This window comes from Thamnophis sirtalis, unplaced genomic scaffold (genome assembly GCF_051295495.1).
Source record: "Thamnophis sirtalis isolate CommonGarterSnake01/CBP01778 unplaced genomic scaffold, rThaSir2_p1.2 scaffold_4, whole genome shotgun sequence".
Classification (NCBI taxonomy): domain Eukaryota; kingdom Metazoa; phylum Chordata; class Lepidosauria; order Squamata; family Natricidae; genus Thamnophis; species Thamnophis sirtalis.
This window is the reverse complement of record NW_028261384.1, coordinates 70848880-70875364: the sequence shown is the minus strand read 5'-3', so window position 1 is coordinate 70875364 and position 26485 is coordinate 70848880. Positions and strand designations below refer to the sequence as shown.

At 38.6% G+C, this 26485-nt stretch overlaps 1 protein-coding gene across 3 annotated transcripts in view; it reads left to right on the top strand.

The window, feature by feature from the left end:
- The first annotated feature begins 2398 nt into the window (after nucleotides 1–2398).
- Nucleotides 2399–26485, top strand: part of VPS41 (VPS41 subunit of HOPS complex) — a 243433-nt gene continuing 219346 nt past the window's right edge. For 2 of the 3 annotated variants that reach the window (XR_015696388.1, XM_087713102.1), the window contains exons 1-2: nucleotides 2412–2462; nucleotides 11678–11716. Coding sequence is in view for 2 of the 3 variants with exons in the window: in XM_087713102.1 (XP_087569228.1) it covers nucleotides 2442–2462; nucleotides 11678–11716 (60 nt within the window). In the remaining variant the exon portion in view is untranslated. Of the gene's footprint in view, nucleotides 2463–11677; nucleotides 11717–26485 lie in introns of all 3 variants that reach the window. The other variant, XM_087713103.1, reaches the window with a different exon arrangement.

Here is a 26485-nt window from a genome sequence, read left to right as displayed (position 1 = left end):
GAAGTTGGATTGGATATATTTTCCAATGGCTTGAAAGCAGCAGGATTTCAACTCTGCTCTTGCCTGCCCTCATGAAAAGAAAAAAAATGTGAAAGGAGAAAGGCAAGAGCTCTGAGGTCAGACTGAGCTAGTTGCTCCCAGAGAACTCTAAAAAGCCTCTAAAAATGCCCTCTACAGGAGGCGAGAGAACCACGTGCCTCATCTACATAAGGATTTTTTTGCTTTTTAACCCTTGCTTAACTCTGCTCAAGTGATCATAAAGTTAGAGTAAAGGAGGCACGTGGTTCTCTCACCCCCTCCTGCAGTTAAGCACTAAGCAGTCATCCACTGTGACTGTCAGCAACTACTTTAGCCTTTTTCCTTTTACATTTGTTTTTCTTTTCATGATGACAGTGGTGAGGCCCTGCTTCCCCTGACTGCACGTCCCTGCCACATGGAGTTGAGAGTGAAGGATTTTTATACCTTCTCTTGGCCTTTGAATTTGAGTTTCCTGTTTCCTGTGCAAGAACATGTATTTGATTGGCTGTTATAAGGTCATACTAGCTCTGTAGGTTGTCTGAGCTAAGTTTGGTTGAAGTGTAGAGGCTGATGCAATGTCCCCAGGAGATTGTGCAATGTGGTGAGCTCTGCTGCTAGATGGTAGGATGGTAATCCTATTATGTCCTGAGGCGTCATTCTAGGAGAGGGGTGGGTGCTAACTTTCTATAACAGTAAGAGAAGTTCCACAAAAAAAGTAGTTCCCAAGAAAAGCAAAGGTCTCCCTTTTACTGAATGTAAATTTGTTGGAAGCTGAAAATATCCTTTGAGATCAATGGACTAGATTAGGTTATGTAGGAAGTTATCACCTAGCCCTCTCCCAGAAAAGTGAAATATCCTAGGAAATATTGAAAGGGCAGAATATTTCTCTGGATGTAAAAAGAAAGAAACATGTTTTAAAAGACAGAATAGCTGCCTGCAGCTTCCTGCCCATCCCCCTTTGTCAATGAGCCATTAAAGCCTGAGCTAGTCCACTTTAAATAATAAAAAGAGTTCTCCCCTTCAGCTCCAGAGTGATGAGATTAAGGCATAACCCAACATGCCACATGCCATCTGAGAACTCAACCAAACCTAGATTCAAAACGCAGCCTAGAGAGTTGTCCCTGCATGGGCCCATGGAAGTCTGACAACCAATCAGAATACAAGCTCAACATCAAAGGGAGGGCATAAAACCAGAGACTCAGTTTCTCTTCCTTCCTTGCTTCCTTGCTTCCCCTTCTCTTCTCTTCTCCATTGAACCATGTGATCACCTTTTCTGTTCAAGACTCAAGTCATGTGGTCCTGTCCACTATTAAAACCATCTTTCCAAGCAGCCTCCATGTCTCCAGTGTCTTTTCCCCCACTTGGAGCCGAACCCAGAAGGAAATTTCTTCCAACAGTTATTACTACAAAATATTTCCTACTGATCAGTTAAACTTGTTATTATACATATAGAACAACTTTTATTTCTATCAACAGGATTAGATGCTTACAATCTGTATTGCAAAATACAGGATTAGTGAGCAAGCAACTAATCCTGTTTGTTGTGATTCCAGAGAAACATTAGCAAAATAAGAGATCAAAGCCTGTATTGAATCGTCTTCCTTTCCCCACATTGTAAAAATATTTTAAGAATTCACCCCAATCGTCTTGGTGGATCAAAATATACAGAATGGTGCAATTCAAATAGTAAATAATAGCAGTGAGAAAAACAAGATTCAAGATGGGTTCTCATCCCAGAAACTACCTAGGGATTTTTTGGTTTAGTATATAATGCAAATACCACCAAATCAAATTGATTCATTGGTGATTGAATGTATAGTTGATTAATTACCTGAACGTACATAGCAGTTTGCTCCTTATTAACAAACAGTATAGAAAGTATTGTTTTTAATTGGGGGGGGGGGATGCTCTCCTATGAAATCTAAAGCACTTCTTCCTTCCCTGCTCTGCTGTTCATATACGTTGGGATTACATTTCCCTGATTAACGTGTTGATTTAGACATTTGGGGAGTTTCAGTTCAATACATCCGGAGGGCTCCAGGCTGAGAAACGCAATTCTAAGCGTTTAGCAGACAAGGAGCAAGAAAAGTGTTTGGTGTTTATTGATTACTTCGCTGCTGTTTCTGGTGAATCCGCTTTTTGTTTCATTTCTTTCGACATAAAAATATAGTATTAATCGCTTTGTTTTTTTAAAAATACATGTGTGATGTTATCGTAGTTATGTTCTGACTTCTATTTTATGCTTTTATTTATTATTTTCACAGCCTTAAGCGCACAAAAGAAAATTCGAAAAAACACATCTGTAGAAATTCCAACCATTGAGGAAACTGAAGATAGAAAAGCGGAAAAAAGGAACTACATTACCCAGCATACCAAATGACACCTACTTCCGGTATTCTCACGTGATTGTCTCACATATCGTTATGGCGGAAACTGCGGAAAAGGTAAAACTTATACGTAGAGCAAGCTAGTTATTATAAACTGTCTAGAGAATCCTGAAGAGTTTCGAAAAATAATTATAAAACGGAAACTTTGGAGATATGGGCTTTTGTACGCTCCTGACGTTGGTAAAATAAAGTAGAAATCAGCGGGATCGCTGAGTGAATAAACGATAAAGGAATGGGAAGAGGAAACTGCTATTACTGTATACATCAGAAAGACCCTAATAATGGAGAAAAGATAAAAATGGGGAACTTGAAGAAGATAAAATATTTGCTTGTTTATATGATGGGGAAGAGTTTAAAGAAAGTATTAAGTGAAAAGCATGCCCGTTTTCATTTCGGATTGCAGAACTCCGCAGTAATACAATAATTAATTAACTTGCTCTATAACTGTAATTCCTTCTTATAGATTGAGCTATAAAAGTATTAAGGTTTTTGGACAACAGTTTCCTTACCTTTAGTGGACTGCTTTTATGAACTTTAGTTGCAACAATCTTAAATTATGGTCTGTGCAGTCTTCAGGCCACACTTGGAAAACTGCATTCAGTTTTTGTCTGCACGAGATAAAAAGATGTTGAGATTCTAGAAAGAGTTCAGAGAAGAGCAATAAAGATGATTAGGGGACTGGAGGCTAAAACATAAAAATGGTTGCAGGAATTGGGCATGTCTAGTTTAGTGAAAAGGAGGACTAGGGGAGACATGATAGTGTTCCAATATTTCAGGGGCTGTCACAAACAATAGGGAGTCAAGCTATTCTCCAAAGCACCTGAAGGCAGAACAAGAATAGCAATATAGCAATAGCAAGAAGCAATGGGTGGAAACTAATCAAGGAGAGAAGCAACTTAGAACTGAGGAGAACTTTCCTGACAATTAGAACAATTAATCAGTGGAACAACTTGCCTCCAGAAGTTGTGAATGCACCAACACTGGAAGTTTTTAAGATGTTATCTAAAGTGGTGTAGGATTTCCTGCCTGAGCAGGGGTTGGACTAGAAGACCTCCAAGGTCCCCTCCAACTCTGTTATTCTATTCTATTCTATATGGTCACATTCAATCTCCAAAGGCTTTTCAAAGGAATTTCAATATAGTGCCTGTCTGCAACACCTTAAAGCAAATGCATGCACTTCTAGGAAAATATACAATTGCTTTAAGAAGTTTAGGTAGGTTTTGTGTTCACATCCCCAAGTGCTTAAAGCATCTTTTGGACTATTGCACAACCCTATAAACAATAAATGTCCAGGTTTAGTCTTTGTGTTAAACCAAATCTTGTTTAACTATTTGTTGAGTTGAGTTGTAAGTAACGGGTCAAGACAATGTGCCAATCCATGAACTATAGTTTAAAACTACAGTGACTAGTTTTGCACATCTTACTTAATTATGTTAAGTAAGTAATGGTTGTAATTTTAATCAAATGTTCATAAATTTCCAATCAATAAAGTTTATAAACTGAAAGTTACCTTATTCTCTTTTAATTTATGTGGAAGAGCAAGAATGTTTTAGAGCTCAGTTGATTGACTGACTGCTGAACTAGATTTTATATTTGTTACATTTGCTTTGTACAGGCAATAAGTTATAAAAAAAACCTAAACAGAATCAACAAATGCAAAAAAGAAAAAATTTAGCATCTGTATAAACCTTATATATTTTTGATTAATTTTATATTGGTAATACAGTACTTTAGAAATTATAGTAGTTGTAAGATTGAAATAAGTCTTATTTACATCCTTTAATTTTTACTCTAAAAACCCAACTTGAATTTTATGATTTCTAGTAATTATATTAAATATTTCTAATTATGTGGAAATAAGCATGTTGAAACATTTAAAAATAATTTATTTTAGTTGATTGATTAAAATTCCATTAAATAAGTTTATGAGGCAAAATTAATTTTAGTAAAATAAATATTGTCCCTTGTGTTTAGGGAGGCATTCCAATATTAGTTTCATATAAAGACTCAGTTGAAACAATATAGGAAGTTTATTTGGGAAAAACTAGAGCACCAAAGATTTCATTAGCAAAAATGCAATTTCCACTTGATGATTGTAATCTCAATTTAGTTAATGAAATTTTTGTTGGTTTTAATTTAATGTAATTAATTTACAGGATTTGCAAAAATAACATTGACTTTATATTTTATCAGTCATAAGTGTGTGGAATTAAAATTAGTAGAATAACATATTCTATGGACCTTGTTGGTAAGTTATTATGTATTTGTGTGATGGCAAGTACTTGACTTGACATAAAGTAGAAAAGGTATTTCTGTAGAGTATATGCTGTTAGTGGTCATTAGGCTTTGTTGGGGCAGAGACTGGGTTGAAACTGAGATATTAGATTTTGTTACTGACATTTTTTACTAATTCTCTGAAGAAAATCTACAATTGTAGGTGGGAAAACCTGTTTTTTTTTTTAAAAAAAACATTGACAGAAGCCAGAGAAGTCACTATAAACCATTGTAAGAATTTTTCTCAGTTTGAAACTGAATTTGGATATAGTTCACAAGCAGGCATACTTTGACAGCCCATGATGGGCCAGGTGTCTTGGCTGCTTTAGCCAATTTCAAATTCTTAGCTCATAGTAATAACTTTAGGTAATTGATTTATTTTGATACTGTATTTTACTGGTGCTTATTTGGGATAGACTTACATTTTACAAACATATAATCTTTCAGATTATCCTCATATATTTTGATTAAAAAATAACAATTTTGAAAATAAGATGACAGTAATATAAATACTTCAAGGTAGTCCATAATCCATAAACATTTACAGATGAAAATGTTTCCATCTTCCTAGAATTTCTTTCTAATTACTAGTTCCTTATATTGTCCATACTTTTACACAATTCAAGCCTTTTAAACAGTCATTAACATGGCCTTGCATATTGATGTACAATTGTGGGTGTCTCTATTTATCCAAAATCAATGAATAAATGAAACTCACATTGAAGTATTATAGGCTCAATTGCATCTCCCTTCATAACTTTCAGCTGGATTACTGCTACCTCAAGTAGGAATGGAACTACTGCAGAGGTTTGTGCCTAACTCCTAACATTTGTAGGACATGTACAACAATACTGGAGAAAGCAAGCACCATTTCTGAGAGGTCTAACAGAACTTTGGGAGGGTGTCTTGGTGTTTTACTCATTCTATCAAATCATAACAAATGAATTAATCAATGACCAATGTTTCTATCCTATTACCAGACCTGAATCCAGAGAGAGTGTTTAAGAGTTAAATACCAGAGGTGATTTGAAGTCAGATCATTTCAATTGCATGAGAATTGGCAAACCTTCCAAAACTTCAAAGGGAGGATGATTTAATACTACACTTGGGCCTAAATAAGTGACTGAAGCCTGCTTTTGGATATTCAACTTTCTAGATACAGTACAGTTCTGAGGGTTTTTTTTAATGCTCCCCTCCCCCTGAGTAATTTAAGAAAATCCAGTAGTGGCAGTAGTCTGTGTAAAACTTTTACTGAAATGAGGCAGAAAAAATTATGGACACCAAGTTACTTGGATCAAGAAATAAAATTCGGATTCATTAGATAGCTAGAATTCATTCACCCCATTCATCCTGCAAAGGTAGTATATAAATCATGATGTTTATAAACAGGTCTGCAATTTTTTTTTTTTTTTGAGAGCTGTTTTGGTTATTCCATGTAATCTGTTTTTTGGTGCGCTGAATCTGAAAATGACCTCCATTTTGTCATAGGACATCACATTTCCTGACAATTTAGGTAACTATGTTAAATAAGGCAATACCTCAAAATAAATGGAGGGAGACTTATACATTTAAAGTTTTATTACAATATTTTCATGAAAATCCTTTTTTGAACTGAAATGAACTCACCTACACACACTAAACTCAATTCTTCCTTGTGAGGCTCCTCTTGGTGCATTTACGCTTGTGAGTAGCATCTGGAATGTCTCTCTGAAGCATCCAACAGTAGTCTGCCATCATTGTAATGCTCCATTTTCCCTGGTATCTCCTTTCCATCTCTTTAATGTCTTGGTGGAATCATTCACCTTGTTCCTCACTCATAGCTCTCAAATTTTCAGGATAGTAGTCAAGGTGGGACTGGAGGAAATGCACTTTCAAACTCATCAGGCAACCTAAAGCTTGAAATACTTTCAGCATTCTTCCGACGAATTGTATTGAGGATCTTTGTTAATGCCTAAAAATTTCTGTACAACTTCTTTAAATGCAATCCACCCTTCTTTTTGAGGATCTGTCATGATATTGACAAACTCTTGTTCAACAATAAGCCTTCTAATATCTGGTCTGACGAACACACCTTCCTTCAATTTTGCCTCTGACAGGCATGGAAACTTGGTGACCAAGTAATTGAAGCATTCTCCATCTCTTGGAAGTGATTTTACGAATTGCTTCATCAATCTCAATTTTATGTGGAGAGGTGGTAGAAGAACTTTATGGGAAGGTACCAAAGTTTCTCAGAGGACCTTTTTTTCACCAACTGTTAGCACCCTCGGCTGCCAACTCTTCTTGGTCCAGTGATTTTGTCGGTATTGACTGTCCCATAGACACAGAAAACAAGGGTATTTGGTATACCCAGCTTGTTGCCCGAGCAGCATGCACAAGACCTTCAAGTCCCCACACACTTGCCAACCATGGTCTTCATATTTTAATTTACGAAGAACTAATTCCAAGTTCTCATAGGTTTCCTTCAAGTGTACGGAATGACTTACAGGTATGGAAGCGTAAAAACCGTTGTGGAGTAAAACTGCTTTGAGACTTCTTTTTGAAGAATCTATAAAAAGACGCCATTGCTCTGAATCATATTGGATTTTAAATTGACACATCTGACCTTTGACATCGATGCAATAAACCAACTTGTCTTCCTGGGTGAAGTAAGAAATGAACTCCTTTTCATGATGTCTGAACCATGAAGATGACACTCCTGGCAACAATAAATTCCTGCTTTTCAGCCTTGATCCGAGTAACTCAGCAGCATCTTACCAAATCATTCATCTCCTCCTGAGAAAACAATTTTGGTCTTGTATCATCTTCAAAGTCAGAACTTGATTCATCATCTGGTTCAGGTATGACTTCATCTTCATCGGAGCTAGGTATCTCTTCCAAGGTAGCAGGGGGCTTGGGTACTGGTGTATCTGTGCCATGGGGGATGGGACGAATTGCTGAGTGAAGATTGGGGTATGAAATGGAATGCTTCCATTTGGAATTAAACCCTTTTACATCGCATGAACAAAAGTAACAGTCATCACTATGGTTCTTTTACTCTCACCATACCAAAGGAATCCCATAACGGAAATATTTTTTCTTACCCTTGAACCAGTTTTGGAGATCCTCAACACACCATTTGCACACTTTATGAGGCGCCCAAACTTTATCTTGATCTCCAATTTTTAGTCCAAAGTATGCAAAGTATACTTTTTTCACAAAGTCTGTAATATTCTGCTGTTGCTTCAACACTGTATATTCACCACAGATGAAACAGAAACTGTCTGGCAAATTAATACACTTTTGCGGAGCCATAACATAACGGTTGAAGAATGATGAACTAACATGAATTGCAATGAAAATTGTAAACAGCCTAGAACCAGAACCCAATGATGATTTGTGCACAAATGTGGCATGCAGGAGAGAGCAGCTCTGTACATGAGAAGTCACAGTGCTGGCCACGCCCCCTGCAATGACCGGAGATGTTGCTATCTGCCCTGTGTCTCCCTCTCACTGGATTCTTCAGGAAAGATTAACCCCTTCTACCATTAGAAGCACAAATTTAAAACTTGCTTAGTTTATGTATATATTGCTGACCATCAGATTTACAGTGCTATTTTTTTTTACATAACTCGGACAAACCCTTTAAGGTTTTTTTTGGCATTTTATATCTTAAGTGCACTTATGTGAATTAACCCATAATATAAAAAAATACCAAAAATTAAAAAAAATGATAAATTTGAAGACAATTTTGCATGTTGTGGCAAATCATTATGAGTTTTTCAATATTTTATTTGTTTTCAGCACACCAAAATAAATGGAAATTAGATGAAAATAATCAAGCAGCTTTTTAGTCGCAGACCTGTGGAATCTATATACTGTAATTGTGATTCCTTCACCATCTTGTAACTGATAAGTTGAGCTTTAAATTTCATAATGATAGAGCATTCTTATTTTTAAAAAAATGACTATAGGTTAACTGTTCCAAATTCACTTTGTGGCATAAATATAGTCCTATGATATAGCAATTATAGTCAGACTCTGCTGCAATTATTCATCTTATTGTCAAAATGTTACCTCATAAGGTTTCTAAAGCTTTCTCTTCTCATGAAGTCTTCATTTCTATTGTGTGCTGCTGTTAAAATGCTTAAATTCAGTGTCAGCATATTAGATGTAACCTTTTATTGCTGTTGACAACAGCAAATAAGTTAAGTAAATCTTCATTTTGCTGAACTCTTGAAGGAAGTGTGGTATCAGCAGATTTTGTTACTGGACAGGTGAGAGATTTTCAAGAGTAGACTTAATTTCTTTTGTGTGTTTGATTGTCACTGTAAGATACATTACTTTCTGAGAGAGATATTTTAAAAGTAAACCTTTTGTTGATGATTTGAGCAATGTAAGGTCAAAAATAATGCTGGTTTTCATTTTACTTGCTTTCTGAGTTCCTTTTGAGTAACTTTAAATTCCTTAAGATTTGAAAGACATCCCGTAGATTCTACATTCCACTGTAAAGAAAAAAGACTTCCTTACATAAGCCATAAAAGCAAAACATTTAAAGATATGTTTATAATGAATGGCAGAAATAGAGCCAATTTTATAATGAATGGGATACATTTTTGTTTAAAATTTGGTTGTAACAAACATGCAATTTTTTGAGATTATAGGTCAAAATGCATTTATATATCAACATTTGCTTCTTTGATACTTGTTTTTAGCTTGTATATCTACATTGTCATTCTACATTGAACACTGCATGGGTAGAGCACTAAAGTATAAATAGAGGAGGGGTTACTTATTGTATTACTCTACTGAGTATTCAAATTTTCTCTTTCGGTTGACCAGCATAAAATATTCAACACTGCCAAATGTAGAAAGTATGATTCTACTTTCCTTGGAAAGCCTGTCCATTTTTTTCTTGGACTGCAGTGTTTGCTTGACGTTTGTGCTAATTAATTGTCTGGAGGACATTTGTCGAGATGCTGTGAATAGATAAGATGATGTGAATAGAAGACATTTTGAGGGAAAAAGCAATCCTCTCAGTTTGACTTATTGTGTAATTATACTTTGATATGTGAATCAAAGGTGTAGAATTAAATATTTCAAGACCTTGGTGTTAATATGTCATACAGTACCAATATGTGTAGTGATTTAATGAATATCTGAGGATTAAAAGTCAGAGGAGCAAGAGTTTCCTTTGCAAAACTTGGATAATTGCCCAAAGCTTCTGTGTATCTGAAAACAGCAGAATGATTGTATGCTATCTGAATTAGGCAAATAAACCACAATGTTGTGATTCTTTGGTGCTGCTCTCTGTGCACAATTATTACACAAGTTGTATTTTGGAGGATTAATTTCATTATTGAACATCTATAGTGTTCTTGGTCAATCCAAAATGTTAATAAACCTGAACATTTAAGAACGTAAAAGTGAGGTTTTGGCTTTCTTAGGAGAATATCTATGTGTGCAGAATTATTATGCAATTAAATGAAAATGAAAACTTGTCCATCTCATTCCTTTATTTACATCTGTTAAAGTGAGAATAATAAACAAACAACTCAAAATGTACAAATAAATATTTCTGACAGTTAAAAAAAATGACCAATACAGCTACACTTCTTTTCAGTAACAGTCATAATAAGCCTTCCATTCATGGAGTCTGTCAGTTTCTTGATCTGTTGACGATCAACTTTTTGTGCAGCAGCAACCACAGTCTCCCAGACACTGTTCAGAGAGGTGTGTTGTTTTCTTTCACCGTAAATCTCTTATTTAAAAAAGGCTCACAAATTCTCAATAGGGTTTATGTCAACTGAGGAAGGGGGTCATTATTCTTTCATTTTTAAGGCCTTTACTGGCTAGCCACACAGTGGAGTATTTGATGCATGCGATGGAGCATTGTCCTGCATAAAAATCACGGTGGTCTTGAAAGATGCAGACTTTTTCCTGTACCAGTGCTTGAAGAAAGTGTCTCCTGGCAGTAGGTTTGGAAGTTGATTTTGAGTCCATCTTCAACCCAAAAAGGTCCACCTAGCTCATCTTTAATAATATCAGCTCATACCAGTACCCCACCTCCACCTTGTTGGCATCTGAGTCGAAGTGGAGTTCTGTTCTCATTACTGATCCAGTCATGGGCCCATCAATCTGGTCCATCAAGATTCACTCTCATTTCCTCAGTCCATAAAAACTTTGAAAAAATCTGTCTTCACATATTTCTTGGCCCAGTCTTGCCATTTCAATTTATTGTCTTGTTCAGTGGTGGTCAGGTTTCAGCCTTCCTTACCGTGGCCATGTCTCTGAGCACTGAACATCTTGAATTTCTCGCCACTCCAGGTAGGTTGCAGTTCTCAAATATGGCAGCACTGGAGGATACTGGATAACTGGTAGCTTCACATTTGATTCTTCTCAAATCTTTGGCAGTTAATGTGTGTCTTTTTTTCTCAACACACTTCTTATGATCCTGTTGACTATTTGCAACAAAACATTTGATGGTTCTGTGATCACGCCCAAATATCTTAGCAATTTCAAGAGTGCTGCATCCTTCTGAATTTTTTTTTTTACAATTGTTGACTTTTCAGAGTCAGTTAAATCTCTTTTTTCTCCTGTTTTGTCTGAAGAAAAGAAGCTGCCGAATAATTATGCACACCTTGATATAGGATGTTGATTTCCTTAGGCCACAGTCTCTCTCATTACACAAAAACACATCACCTGATATGTTTATAGCCAATAAGCACTGAAGTTTATACAGATTGGAGGTAAAAAATATGCATAAAAATAATAATATGGTCAAAATACACAATGCCTAACAATTGTGCACACATTTTAGGGATGCAGAAAACGCTGTCCTTTGGCTAGAATATCATTGCAATTTTACAGATCTAAATTTCCAACTCTTGATCCTCAAAGAAAAGAAGTCTGATTTTATTGAGTGAATTCCATTAAATAAGAGTAAAGTTTTGAATTGTACTGTTAATTTATTAACTTTTTCTACTTTATAATTTCTTTCTCCTCTTATATATGGTTTTTAGGAGCCTATGTCTGATGAAGAAACAACAGATGAGTCTGAGGTAAGATTATTTCGAAGGGCCTTCATTTTTGCAATGTGCAGTTTCATTAAATGTACAGTCTTTTTTAGTAAATAAGTTTACATGCCTTTATTTTTCCCCATTCCTGATTTTTCTGCTTCATTGTAGATATGGAAACTTTTTTATTTACAGAGGATTGATTATACTTTTGGTAAGGATTGGCAAGGGACTTCTTAAGCTTTAGTTAAAAATGGGATCTGTGCTGCTACTGAAGGTGCAACACTAGTGATAATAAATATGGATAAAGTTTTTCTGCTAAAATAATATATCTTAACTAATCATGAGAAGAATTGAAACCTATATGCTGTTGTTTTTGTTTTGCATATATAAAATGAGATTGATACAAAGAAAAATTTGTATTTATTATAATGCTATAATTCGTTTCATTTATTTTGTCAAATTGGGCCTTTGAACCATATGATTGTCCACAATGCACACATTGTTTTATTATTTTTTAAAAATATATTTAAATGGAATGAAAATTGTTTTTGAAATGACTTTATAAGCACATATTTGTACAAGGAACTATTTACAAAATTGCAATTCACTGTCACATGGTACTAGTAAAGATTGGTGAAACATGAGTTATATTAATGCGTGTTTCATCATTATATAAGAAGACAATGATAGTGGATCAACTCTAGTCTTATTTCCAACTTTCTTTTTGTAGGCAAGGTTATTAAAAAGAAGGTAGTCTTGGCTTTGACAAAAGGGATGATCTGGAACTTTTCAGTTTGGTTTCAGGCTGATTATGGCACTGAGATGGCATTGATTATCTTTGATCAGTTCAGGGCAGGAGCAATTTACAGGAGTGATTTGTGATCTTTCCTTCTGGCTTCCCCGATCATTTTGCCTATGGGAAGCCACCAGCATATTGCTCCCAACAATCTGGGACCTCATTTTACTGACTTCAAAAGGATGGAAGGCTGCGTCAACCTTGAGCGGGTGAAACTCGAACTGCTGACAGCCAGCAGAAATAGCCTGCAATGCTGCATTCTAACCACGGCACCACCACAGCTCTTGCACCATAATGATTGGAATAGATAGGATATTTTATTCTTCTATAAATAGATCTTGGTTATACATAACAAATTATATATGCTGTCTTGTTCCAGAAGTACACAGTATATAGTTTTTTTTATCTCTGGGATTCCTGTTTTTTACATAGGTAAACCTATACACATTCCCCAAAACGAGCAAAAATCATCCCATTTTTGCAAAAACGGGCTTGTTTTTGGTTTAAAAAACAGCATGTACAGCCTTCAGGAGCCTTGCAGAGTGCTTCTGGGGACTGGGGAGCAAAATTGAGCAAAAAAACCACCTGTTTTTCGCTAATTTCTGCCCTCCCCAGGAGCACTCTGCAAGGCTCCTAAAGGCTATGCATGGCCATTTTGGTGAAGGGGGCGGGGTTTGGGGAGGCAAAAAAAATATGCTGTATTCAGTGTATGACACACCCAGATTTTCAGCCTCTTTTTTGACAAAAAAAGGTACATCTTATACTCCGAAAAATAGGTACATTTTTTTTCTTTCTATGCAGAAAATCAATTGGACCTCTTTTTACTGTGCTTTACAAAAATCTACATTTATGTTCTGATCTGAAATTTGAGAGATGTAAAAATATACTGGTAATAAATCATGAGTATTGTTATTGATTGATTGATTGATTGATTGAAATTATTTGCTGCCCATCTGTTAATGAATGACTGGGTGGTTTCCAGCATTAAAAATCCTAACAAATAAATATATTTAAAAGAATAAACATAGAAATCTCAGTCAAGATAAAATACAATTAAAGGATAGGGAGAGAAAAAACAGAATGCCCTGGGAGGAGGTATTGACTCTTAATTCAACAGCCACCTTCATTGTGATGTTCCCACAGTGCGATCCCAAGCCATCTACCAGAGCCAGGTCTTTAGAAGGGTGGGAGCCAATCTCACCTCAGGGGTTAGTTGCTTCAAAAGGCAGGAGGAGCCATGGAAGAGAAAGTTCTTCCCCTGGACAGTTCCAGCCAGTCATAGTCATTTTGTTTCTGTAACAGCATGTCATTGCCAGCCACAATGGGTTTTGTGAACCCTTTTGAACACAGAAATTCAGATAACATATTTTTTTGTTTTATATGGGACTCATCAGCTGTTATTGTATAAACTATATTCATTACTTTCTGTCTCAAACACAACATCAAGGTGTGGTTGCTGCTCTCATTTTACGAGTTAATTTCCGAGACTTGGGTTATAGAACAGTTGTTAAATGTGTAGAAGAATGGTGAAGAATATAATAAGAATATAGTAATTATTTACCATTTTGAATCGGTAGGTGGTTTAAATAATATATTGAGGCATAATGCATCAATTTTAAAAACATATTCATGGTGGTATAAAATTAAATTTTTAATATATGTTATATTAAGTAATATTAATATATGTTATATTTAGAAACCAAATTATTTATTCTTTGATTTTCGTTGTTCAAGGGTAAAAATAGTTAATTTAATGAACTATTAATATTAACTAAAAATGTCAATTTGAAGATTATGGAATTTGTGCAGTACATACTGCACAAATGTAATGCAGTTTGAAGTCCTGCTGTATCAACAAAGTGAGTGTCTTTGAAGTATTAGTCTAGTGGAATAAACCTTTTTTTCCTTGAGTTCAGTTTCTGGATAAAGACAACATTGCTTATTATTAGTTTCTGAAAGATAGGATTTTTTAGTATTACTGTATATACTCAAGTATAAGCCTAGTTTTTCAGCCCACTTTTTGAGCTGAAAAAAGCCACCTCGGCTTATACTCGAGTCAGTGAAAAATTTGCCCGAAATGGAGGAGAAAAAGGGGCGGGGCCATGCCGCTGGGTGACGCTCGTGAATGGCCCAGCGCCCCTGAGTTTCCCCTCCCTCTGTGTCAGTTTGCCGCGCAGCGTGCACCGCACCATCCCCCCTTCTCACGTTCTAATGTAATGCAGGGCTATCTTACGATTCCCCTTCCTCCCCCTCCTGCCGCTCTGCAACGATGTCCCACCTCCTCCTTGTTATGGCAAGCAGCCACATAGCGATGTCCCACCTCCTCTGGTACAGTGATCCAATGATAGGAATCACTGTGCCGTGTGTCATAGGAGGCGGGACATCATCATCACAGCGGGACATCAGCATCATGAGGTGAGTGAAGTATTTCATTGAATACACCGGTATTGTGTGATAATAATTTGTTATGCAGAGCAAATTTTTACAATGGCTACTGTATATTTAATGGGCACAGGCAGGCTGTATATGTTATTCAATGGGCAATGGCATTATTGGTATCTATTTTTATTTTTGAAATTTATCGGTAGCTGCTGCATTTCCCACCCTAGGCTTATACTCGAGTCAATAACTTTTCCAGTTTTTTGTGGTAAAATTAGGTGCCTCGGCTTATATTCGGGTTGGCCTATACTCGAGTATATACGGTATTCCCGGTTTGTATACATTATCATATAAACTGCCTGCATCTAAGTATCAGGTTGAAATCAGGTATCTTCTGAAGAAAAACTAGCCAGGGCCAAAACGATGGAAGAAAATCAAGAGGGACATCAATGCATAGAAAACAATGAAGTGTTATTATCTGTGATTCTCATCCTTGGAAATGTTCAGATGTGTGGATTTCATTTCCCAGAATTCTTGTAGTATTGTGGCTGTGAAATTCTGGGAATTGAAATCCACATATTTTAAAGTTATCAGGGATAAAAAATATTGTGATGTGTAATAAAGAGGAGAGGGAATGAAAATTTAAAGGACTTGTAGAAGTGCTCTTTCATATTTTAGAGATAGCAGTGACTTACAAAAAGTTTGTGTTCTAAGATAATTGCATATTTCTTAGTAATTATCTAAACACTACAGTAAGCATTTCTAATAATTTGCTGAAATTATGATTATAGTCAATGTTTAAGCAATTTAGAAGTCATGGAAAATGTGTTGTCAAATCAGAAGTTTTCCATGCACATGGAAGAAAATAATGGGAATGTGTGAGGTTATTTTTCCTTACTTCACTATATCTGTATTTTGGAACAGCAAAATTATATAAGAACTCTGCATATTTCTCCTTCATCCTAGTCGCTAATACTCATTCAGACTTAGTTGCGATGATATCACAAACTTATAGGAGAGGCTAGACCATGTAACTTAAATTGTGCTAAAGTATATTATAGTAGGCTTCAGAATATTGCTCTTATGATTCCCAAGCTATAGTTCTGAAAGTTTCTTGAATCCCATTGGTGATATCCAAGAAACATAATATGCAGTTATGCAAAAGAATCTCAATATAATGGATTGAATTTCACATAATTTCAATAATAATATTAATTAAAATTTTAAAATACAAATATAACAAACAAATGCAAATTAAGAAAAATCTTAAAAATAAAAAGTTCAGAGAAATAAAGGAAGAAGAAACATATGTAAAAGGAAAAAATATAAAAACTATATACTTTCAATAGCGAGCTGGAGACCATGTTAGGGAATCAGAATGGTTCACTTAAACCCTGGGCCACATGGCTGTGTCCCAGAAGGAGCTGCTATTTTGGAGCAGCCACAATTTCCTCTGGCTGCTTAGAAAATGAATGCAACCATGAAATCTGAAGCTCTGGAGATCTTCAAAAGGTAAATGAGAGGTGGGGGGCAGGGTGGGAAGCCTCCTGAAGGCTCCAGAAGGCGAAAAATGGCCCTACGGACAAACCGGAAGTCTCAATTCTCAAACTTCCAGGTTCCCTGTAGGTTCGTTTTTCGCCCTCTGGAGCCTTCAGGGCCCTTTAGGAGGCTTTCCTGAAGGCTCAAGAGAGCAAAAACCAGCTCTATGAGCAAACCAGAAGTGACTTCCGGTTTGTCTGTAGGTCCGTTTTCCACCTTCTGGCGGCTTCAGGGAAGCTTCTGAGGCCTCCAGAGGGCACCCAGGGGAGGCAGGGGACGCTGTTTTTGCCCTCCCCAGGCTCCTAGAAAGCCCCTGGAGCCCCTGGGGAGGGCGAAAAAAAATTCCAAAAATGGAGGGTGGGTGGGCTCATAGCGTTATGGGTGTGGCACGCCTGTGCACGACCCCCCTGTGCTCCCTCTGCTTTTGGCACAGAAGCCAAAGAAATTTCGCCATCACTGGCCTAGGCTATAGTAAGACAAATCTCTGTAGTACTACTGAGAAGATCTGTGTTACAACAGTTGGATTATTATGCTCTCCATGATTTTATAATCCAATGTAGCATTCAGCAAAAAACATTGTTTTTCAAATTCCAACTCATCTTTGGTGCTAGCAGCTTCTCCAAAAAACGCTGAAGTTGGCATTTTATACTGATAGCATGGCTGTAATTTAGTACAACATAGAATAACAAAATCTTGTTGCCTTTCTCTTCACCTTGTATTCTATGTGCTTAGTATACAGCTGAAAGATGTTGCCTCTCCAATCTTCCCAAGAAAGCAGGACTCTTGAAATTGCAGTTGTTCCAAAAGGAGCTTTTATTGAAAGGCTTGTGATAGCAAGAGGTCTAGACAGGAAGTAAACTTTTCCACTTAAAAAACTGCAATTTAAAGCAGTGCAAACAAAACCCCTCCCACAGTACAATAATGCAGGAAACAGAAACTTCATGTAGAGATCTCTCTAAGCAGGAAATAGAAAGAGAAACTTCAAGTAGGGAGCCCTCCAATCCTTCCCCCTCCCACCAGAATGCCAGCGTCCCAATAGAAATATATGGGACCTGACAATAGCTAATATATTCAAATGTAGAACTAGTGAATAGTGTAGAATTAGTGATTGGCGATAAAATAGCAACTTAATTCTTCCATACATTACACATGTTCAGGGTGATGTATATCCAATTATAATGGATATGTAATTGTTTTTAAATTACAGAAAAAGTCCAAACCACAAGGTTCAGATAAAGTTCGTTAATGACACGTAGTCCATATTTGTAACAAAAGGAGAAGTAAGACCCTCATCTATTTATAAGGCTTTCCCCCCAAAATAACCAATAAGAAATGAGTTAAGTATTTCTGTGTTGCGCTACTTTTGAGAATGTATAAGAATGCGTACTTCGATAATGAAGTTGTTCAGAATTTGCAATGTTAGCGATTTTGCTAGCTTTCTGAACCTGGCAGCCAAATAAACTTTTCCTGTATCCTGAGAAGTCTAAAGCCTGTCATTTTCTGCAACAATTTTGGCGACCATGGGCAGGACTTAGAGCGATATTTCACTGAGGACGGAATGGACCGACTGGTGCCCCATTGAGGTCATCTCACCCATCTTCAGGCGCCGATGGAGATCTTTCTCTGGGACAGGGCTGACAATCTCTCTTGGGCATCTGGAGGACACCACCGATCCAGGAATCTGACCAGGATCAGGACAAGTTAATAAAAATTACGCCGGCTGGGAAAGAAGACACCTGCAGGCAAGTATCAAAAGAATTGTGGACCCACTTGGTTAGGAATGGAATAGGGAGCCCGATCCCCCCCCCCCCGAGCCCAGGATAGCATCCCTTCCAAACGGAACCAGCGTATCCTAATGAGGCTCTAGGTTTGTGTGGGAGGTTAATCTGCTGCAGTTCCTGTTGGTGACCGTGAGCTCCGGGACTGCAGGTCAGCAAAAAGTGTGTTAGAAATAGAACATGGGGAGGAGCCATCCTTGAACGCCTCTCCAGTGCATGTTGAAAAATTTCAAGAGAGCTTTTAGTGGAGATTATGGAGATCCCAAACCCAACTCTGGGGAGCTAAAAACTTCTGTGAGAACGAATGGCCAACCTTTAATGTAGGATGAAACCTGAAGGCACTTTTAATCCAGACATCATTTCAAAAGTACATCAGATCATAACAGATGCTAAAACTGGTCAAGAGCCAAGGTGGCGCAGTGGTTAAATGCAGCACTGCAGGCTACTGCTAGATCAGCAGGTCAGCGGTTCAAATATCACCGGCTCAGGGTTGACTCAGCCTTCCATCCTTCCGAGGTGGGTAAAATGAGGACCCAGATTGTTGGGGGCAATATGCTGACTCTCTGTAAACCGCTTAGAGAGGCCTGAAAGGCCTATGAAGCGGTATATAAGTCTACTGCTATTGCTATTGCTATTGGTCACCCAGATCAATATCAGTATATTGGCCAGTGGCAGATAGCAGTGCAACAAAATCCTGACTGGCTTTGTAAATGTAAAAAGGAAGCTGTAAAGGTTTGTGTGGCCTGAATAAAAGGAAATGGCAAAAGCAAGGTCAAAATGAATCACCTTGAGAAAAAGCCTCCCCTCCAAACTGCGCCCGATGAAGAAGAAGGCCCTCCTCCATATGCCCCTTTTTATCACCCAAGGCAACCTTCAAATGCCGGCAGTGGAATTAACCAAGGGGCAATAGGACAAAGTGAACAGGGAGAAAGGCAAAAACTGGAAAGTCTGTCTAGCAGACCCCCTTCTCCTTTAAGCCAACGAAATTCCCCTGTTGCCACCCGAACCAGAAGTCAGCTCCTAGGTCCGCTGTGCCAAATGGATCAAAGGATTATAGATGGATAGGGACAAGTAGAGATCGCCTTTATTTCAATACATCCCGTTTATCACCACAGGCCTGTTGAATTGGAAACAACATTACGGACTGCTGTCCGCTAAGCCTCAGGAAGTCATTGACTTCTTTAGGGTCATTATCAGAACCCATAATCCAACATGGCAGGATTTGGAGCAATTAATGACTACTCTCCTTAATGGAGAAGAAAGAGAAAGGTTGAGTAGTGCCATTGGAAAAAATCTTAAAACCTGCAGATGGAGGGAGCCTTCAAGCCGTGCTAAATTTATGGTTTCCATGACAAAATCCGCAGTGGGATCCCTATAGAGATATGGCCTCTCTCTGGGTCTATCAGGCACTAATTCTTCAAGGCTTAGAACAAGCTGCGAAACCCCCATTATATATGTCCAAACCCTCTCTCGTGATCCAAAAATCAGACGAAAGTCCCGAAGCCTTTTTCCAAAGGCTGGTTGATGCATATAAAATGTACACCCCAATCAACCCCCTGGATCCTGAAAGTGCCCGTATGCTAGCGATGACTTTCATATCCCAGAGTGCCCTGGATATTAAATGCAAACTCCAGAGGCAAGAAGAAGCCTTAGGGATGAATATAAGCCAATTAATGGAAATTGCTCGCAAAGTCTTTGTGAACAGAGAAAAAGTAGAAGAGAAAAAGAAGGACGATAGAATGCAACGCAAAGCCGAATTGCTGGCAGTTGCATTGTCAAATAATGCAACCCAGAGCAGAGGTAATTGGTGTAAGGAAGAAGGTCACTGGATGTTATAGTGTCCCAAAAGGCTAGAAGCTGAGACAAGGGGGCAGGGAAGAGGACAGAATAGAAGAAAGGAACCTGGTCGATTGAATCAAAAGGTCAAGAATGAAGCCCTGTGGATTCCCGGGCAGAGACTGAAGACTGCTCCAAAGCTAGGCGGAAGCCATAAGCTTGGCTGCGATAGACGAAAGGTCTGAAGACTGAAGGGGACTAGGGTTTAGTCCAGCCCCCCTGAACCCTTGGTCTGAATGAAGATAGTGGGTAATAAAGTAACCTTTTTGAGAGACACAGGGGCGTCAAGATCAGTAATTACAAAACCCTTGGTTCCCATTTCCAATAATGTACTAAACATCCAAGGGGTTGATGGTCAGATAAACAGCTGCCCTGTGTTGAAGCCTTTAAAATGTTCCCTGAATGGAAGAGACATAGAACATCAGTTCCTATACAGGCCTGAATGCCCAGTTCCCCTGTTGGGTCGTGATATCCTATGCAAAATGGGAGCTAGACTGTCCTTTGAGGAAGACAAAATGGTCCTAACAATGAGGCACCCCCCAGATGAGATATGGCGAGTGATGGTAATTCAAGATGACCAGATTCCCGAAACCTGGCAGGAATTTAAAGTACCTCAACTGTGGGCAGAAGATAACCCCCCAGCCATTGCTCTCATCATGCACCTATAATTATACAAGTGAAGCCTCTAGCTGTGTCTGTCCGCCTCAGACAGAAAAGTTATCACTGCTCCATTACGCAGGCAATTCAGGACCATATTGTCAAATATTTGGAAGCTGGCATTCTGAGAACAATACGGTCTCCCTGGAATACCCGAATTTTACCCATACCAAAACCTGATGGCTCTCTGAGGCCCGTACAGGATTTGAGGATTGTGAACATAGCCACGGTAACCATTCACGCCATTGTCCCCAATCCTTATACTCTTTTGAGTCTGATTCCGGCCTCAGCTACTTGGTTTTCAGTGGTAGATTTAAAAGACACCTTCAACATCTCAATAGACAAGGACAGCCAGAAAGTGTTTGCGTTTGAATGGGAGGATCCCATAACATGTCATAAGAGGCAGTACGCTTGGACTAGACTTCCCCAAGGATTTAAAAATTCACCTATCCTTTTTGGTGAAACCTTGGCCTCAGACCTAGAAAATTTCCAGCCTTGTGAAGATGGAGATGTGCTACTCCAATACGTAGATGATATCTTAGTGACAGGACAAGGGAAACTTGCGGGGAAAATACCAACAAATTACTCCATCTATTAATGGACAAGGGATATCGTGCCTCAAGAAAAAAGGCACAGTTAGTAAAACGTCAAGTCAAGTACTTGGGATATTCCATGTCAGAGACAAAGAGCAATAGGACATGAGCGAAAGGAGGCTGTGTGCCGAATTGTGGAACCAACAACCAGGAAAGAGTTGTGAGGATTCTTAGGTGCAGCAGGATATTGCAGAATCTGGATTCCAAATTTTGCTCTTTTGGCCAAACCTTTGTATATCTCCACGAAGGTGGGGGAGGGTGAAAAGGAACCCTTCATTTAGGAGCTGGAACAAAAATGGGCATTTGAAACCCTAAAAACAGAATTATCTCAAGCTCCAGTAATGGGGCTCCCCAACTTAGAAAAACCTTTTAATCTCTTTGTGGATTCAAAAGTCAACACTGCTCTGCGAGCCCTGACGCAGGAAAAAAGAAGTTGGCAGCAACCTGTGGATTATCTATCTAAACAACTGGACTGTGTTGCAAAAGGCTGGCCACGTTGTCTAAAAATTCGAGCCGCCACAGCTCTCCTAATGGAGGAAGCTAATAAATTAACTTTCAGACACCCTACCACTATCTATACCAACCACGCAATTCAAGGAATTTTAGAAACGAAGGGACATTTATGGTTAACAAACCCTAGAATTTACAAATGTCAGGCTCTCCTGACTCAAAAATCCACAAGTGACCGTGAAGCAAACAAATGCCCTAAACCCTGCCACCCTTTTGCCAATACGAGGACCCGAAATTGAGCATAATTGTATGCGAACCATTGAGAGTCAATTCTCATGCAGACCAGACTTAATGCACGCGCCGTTGGAATCTGCAGACTATAACTTGTTCACTGACGGATCAAGCTTTATTACTACGGGAGAACGTTATGCTGGCTATGTGGTAGTCTCTCTTGACCAAGTCTTTGAGAGCAGACCTCTCCCAAAAGGCACTAGTGCCCAAGTAGCAGAATTATGGGCTTTAATCCGTGCATTAGAGAAGACAAAGGATGAAAGAGTAAATATATGGACTGACTCTAAATACGCCTTTCTCACTTTGCATGTTCATGTGGCTGTCTACAGAGAAAGAGGCCTTTTAACGGCCTCAGTGAAGGAAAGCAAACACCCCTTCCTAATTGAAAGGCTAATAGCTGCAGTGAAAATGCCAAAGAAAGTCTCTGTTATGCATTGTAAAGGCCATCAGAAGGGACAAGATGAAATAGCCAGAGGGAATAGGGTGGCTGATAAAAAAGCGAGACTAGCAGCTACCAGGGACAATCAGGGCTACCCTGACATATCAGTTTACGTAGAGCTAGAAATGCCAAAAGAACTTAGCCCTAGATATTCCAGGGCGGAGAAACTCAGGTGGGGGACAGATTGTGGGTAAAACACTGGAGAGGGGAGAACTTGAAACCTAGATGGAAGGGCCGGTATACTGTAGTTATGTGTTCTCCACTTGCAGTAAAAGTTTTAGAATCCAAGTCTTGGATTCTTTGGACCCGCAATAAATCAGCCGCTGAAGAATACTGGGAGGCTGACTCTCATGAATCCCGTCCCTTAGTAGTACGCTTAAAGAAACACCTTCTATAAGCTTCCCTACTGGCATTGGGTAACTCTTATGGGGCAGAAGAAGCCCTACTGAAACCACAACTGGAAGCTGGTTTCTCGACGTGCAGCTGAAGAATTGAAGGAAGGAAAACAACATTCCGACTTATCAGTTGCAAGATGAATTAGAGAATTTGAGCATCTGTCAGGATATGGTGGTGCAAGCTTTTATATCTGTAGCCACTATATCCTTTACTTTTGTAAGTTTGATTATCCTTATTATAATTTAGAGCCAGAAGCTGATGCTGTAACCCTCCAAACCGTATATAATCCTTACCCTTTTCCTGATGTGGTGAATCTATAGGCAAAAGGTGTAAAAGGAAATCTTGTGTAAGGGATAATTATGAGTTGTTTGTGGCTTTGGCTGTTGTTGGCAAAAGGCATGCTAAGTGATAACTTCCTGACTATTAACTCCCCATGTTGTGAAAATACACAAGAAATGCCCTTAGCTCTTGAAGAAGGATCCGAGGATGTCAAAAATCCTGGAGAACAAGATAAAAACCCGTTACAGGGTGGGGAATTGGTCCGCTCCCGTCAGCGGCGTATTATTTATGCTTGGGGATGAAATTGCAAGCTAATTCCAACACTTCCAGCCAACTATTTGACAAACCCTGTAAGAAAAAGGACCAAAGCCTAGGGAAAACTGACCCCTGCAACAGTTAAGACAAGGAGATTACGTCTTAAGAGTGTTGGAATTAGGACAAAGCGTAATCAATCAGTCTGACCCTGCCCTGGGTCAGAAATGCTGATTGTGTTTGTCTGCCGGACCTTCATCTTATGCGATGCTTGTTGAGTCAGATCTTTGGGAAAAGACCAGAGCTATGATAGTCTTTGACAAGGAAGGTAGATGGGGAACTAAAACGGCGGAAGCCCGGCTACATGGCGATCTGTATGATGTGGTTAAAAGACTGGGGATGAGCCGTCTCCCCATCGTTGGGCCCATAGCAGTTGGTGTGGAAATTATAGGGTCACCCTCCTTGTGCATCAAACAATATCAGGAGCCTGGCATTCCTGTGGGGTCACTATCAGAGGAACAATGCCCATCTGAAATGTACCTTTCCCCCAGGAAAGCCATTGTAGACGTAAAATTGACTCACAGCATGTCTCCCTCTGCTCACAAGCTCTTCCAACAGAAAGTCACTTTCTCGCTCCTACCTCCACTTGTTTTTAACCGATGGGAGGGGAATCTGATCACTGGAAGCTGCCCAAGGCCATTCCAACCACCCCGACTGCACGTTTGGCTTTCAATACAATCCACCACGGGAGTTTATGTTTACTTTCCCCCTGGAAATGCAAGTTCCCAATATCTCTTTGAAGGGCCAATCCTCAGGAGTAAGCTAATGGACCCTAATCAAGAAGTTCCATTACAGCCCCTAACTGGTATGTTCCTAGCAGGAACTTTACAAGTCTGGACTAATGAAAGGGACCTCTGAGCCCATGCCTTCTCCATGAACATTGGCGTATGTGTAGGAGAAAATGCAGTTTTCTTTCTATGTGGGAGAAATGCCTATCTGTGCTTGCCCACTAATTGGACTGGCACATGCACCCTAGTATATCTCCTCCCCAAAATGAGGGTGGTAAGTGGGGAACAGGCCCTCCCTGTACCCCTCATGGGACATGTCCAGAAAAGAGTGCCATTCCTAATTCCATTATTAGCAATCTTGGGAATAGGGACAGCAGTTGGAACGGGTGTAGGTGGAATGACCCATTCCATTACACAGTTCAGGCAACTGTCGGAAGAATTCCAAGAAAGCCTGAACCAAATTGCTGGCACCTTGGTTGAAGTCAAAAACCAAATAGATTCCTTACACCCATCGTGCCATAGATCTTTTAACTGCTGCAAAGGGTGGGCTATGTGTATTCCTGGGAGAAGATTGTTTTTTCTATATGAATAGATCAGGAGCAGTCTGGGGAGTGGTCCAAGAACTACGAGATCGAGCTTCCTCTATTGGCCAAAAAATACAAGGAACAGATGCGTGGTTCTCTTGGCTACCGCGAACAGGTTGGATTAAGCAAATGCTATTTCTTTTATTATGTGGAATCACAAGTTTAGCCTTCCTCCCTTGCATAATACCCTTGTTTAAACAGCTCGTTATGAGGTCTGTAAAAGAAATACAAACTGAAAAGGAGTTAATGTTAACGGAAAACCTAATCCCACATACACTCAAGGAAGATGAAGTTTCAGATACTAGCTCCTATATTCAAATTGCACTATTAGAAGTAGATAAAGTGATTCTGGAAGATAAGCCCTAACACATGTATTGCTTGTATCCTTGCTTTTTTGCTATTATGTATCCTGCATGCTTATATTGTTAATCTAACAGGCTAGACTCAATTGTGGGTATTAATAGAGTCTAGAAGGGGGGGGGGATAAAGTAGAATAAAATATGAATTAAAATATAAGAATGAAGACGTGGCATAAAAGGGACAGTTAGAAGCTTGCTTAAAGGGACAGGGAAATGTCATCAGCCTCTAACCACAAGATGTTCTAGCCAATGCCCCTATGTCAAAAGTCCAAACCACAAGGTTCAGATAAAGTTTGTTAATGACATGTAGTCCATACTTGTAACAAAAGGAGAAGTAAGACCCTCATCTACTTATAAGGCTTTCCCTCCAAAATAACCAATAAGAAATGAGTTAAGTATTTCCGTGTTGCACTACTTTTGAGAATGTATAAGAATGCGTACTTTGATAATGAAGGTTATTCAGAATTTGCAATGTTAGCGATTTTGCTAGCTTTCTGAACCTGGCAGCCAAATAAACTTTTCCTGTATTCTGAGAAGTCTAAAACCTGTCATTTTCTGCAACAATTCAAAGTTGCAATATAGATCTGGCTTCAATTCTGCTATATTGTACATAGCTACCTGCACAAAATAAGACTTCTTAACATAGGATGCCACTGCTTATAGCAGACCTCTCTGTTTATTTTTTAATTGTATGTGCATTTTGAACTTGACTGTAATTGTCTATAATATCCAGGATGCAAAGAATTGTGCAGCCTAAAATATGGAGTTAAAAATGTATGTGTTATATAGATAATCAATATTTTAAGCTTTTTGAGTGCAGCTCAGAATCTGAATTAATCCAATGAAACTCTGAACACAAGGCCACTGATATTCAGCTTTATTAATGATCAAGATTAAGTTGGGTGACCTTTTATCTCCCACCTTAAACAGAGCAGGCAAAGAGAGGAAAAAGCAAAAGCCACAAACAAAAATCTTTTCTCCAACTTCTTGTAGTTTACATATTTTGCACAGATCATCATAGTGTTAGAAACATAATTTCATATCCATTAGTTCATGCAAACCTCATGATTTTCTCAGCGCTCTGAGAACAAAGGATCTCAGAAAGGAGAAAAAGAATATATTTTCTGGCATATAGCCCAGAGCTTTGTTAGAGTGTGTTATCTCATATTAGGTTGCTACTTGGCAATTAGCCTGGGGGATTTATCTTTGCAGTTGGCACATTAGGTTACAATGGAGCTTTTCTCAGCAGCAATAACAAAAGCTGTTAGGTTACACTCTATGTATGCCCTAATCCTTTCATTCCTCCCTTTTGAAGACAATAGGATGCTTCCTATTGCTAGAATAATGGTGAATATTGCTTGGGTACTGATGTCAAAGTAAGAACCTTGGAAGGCT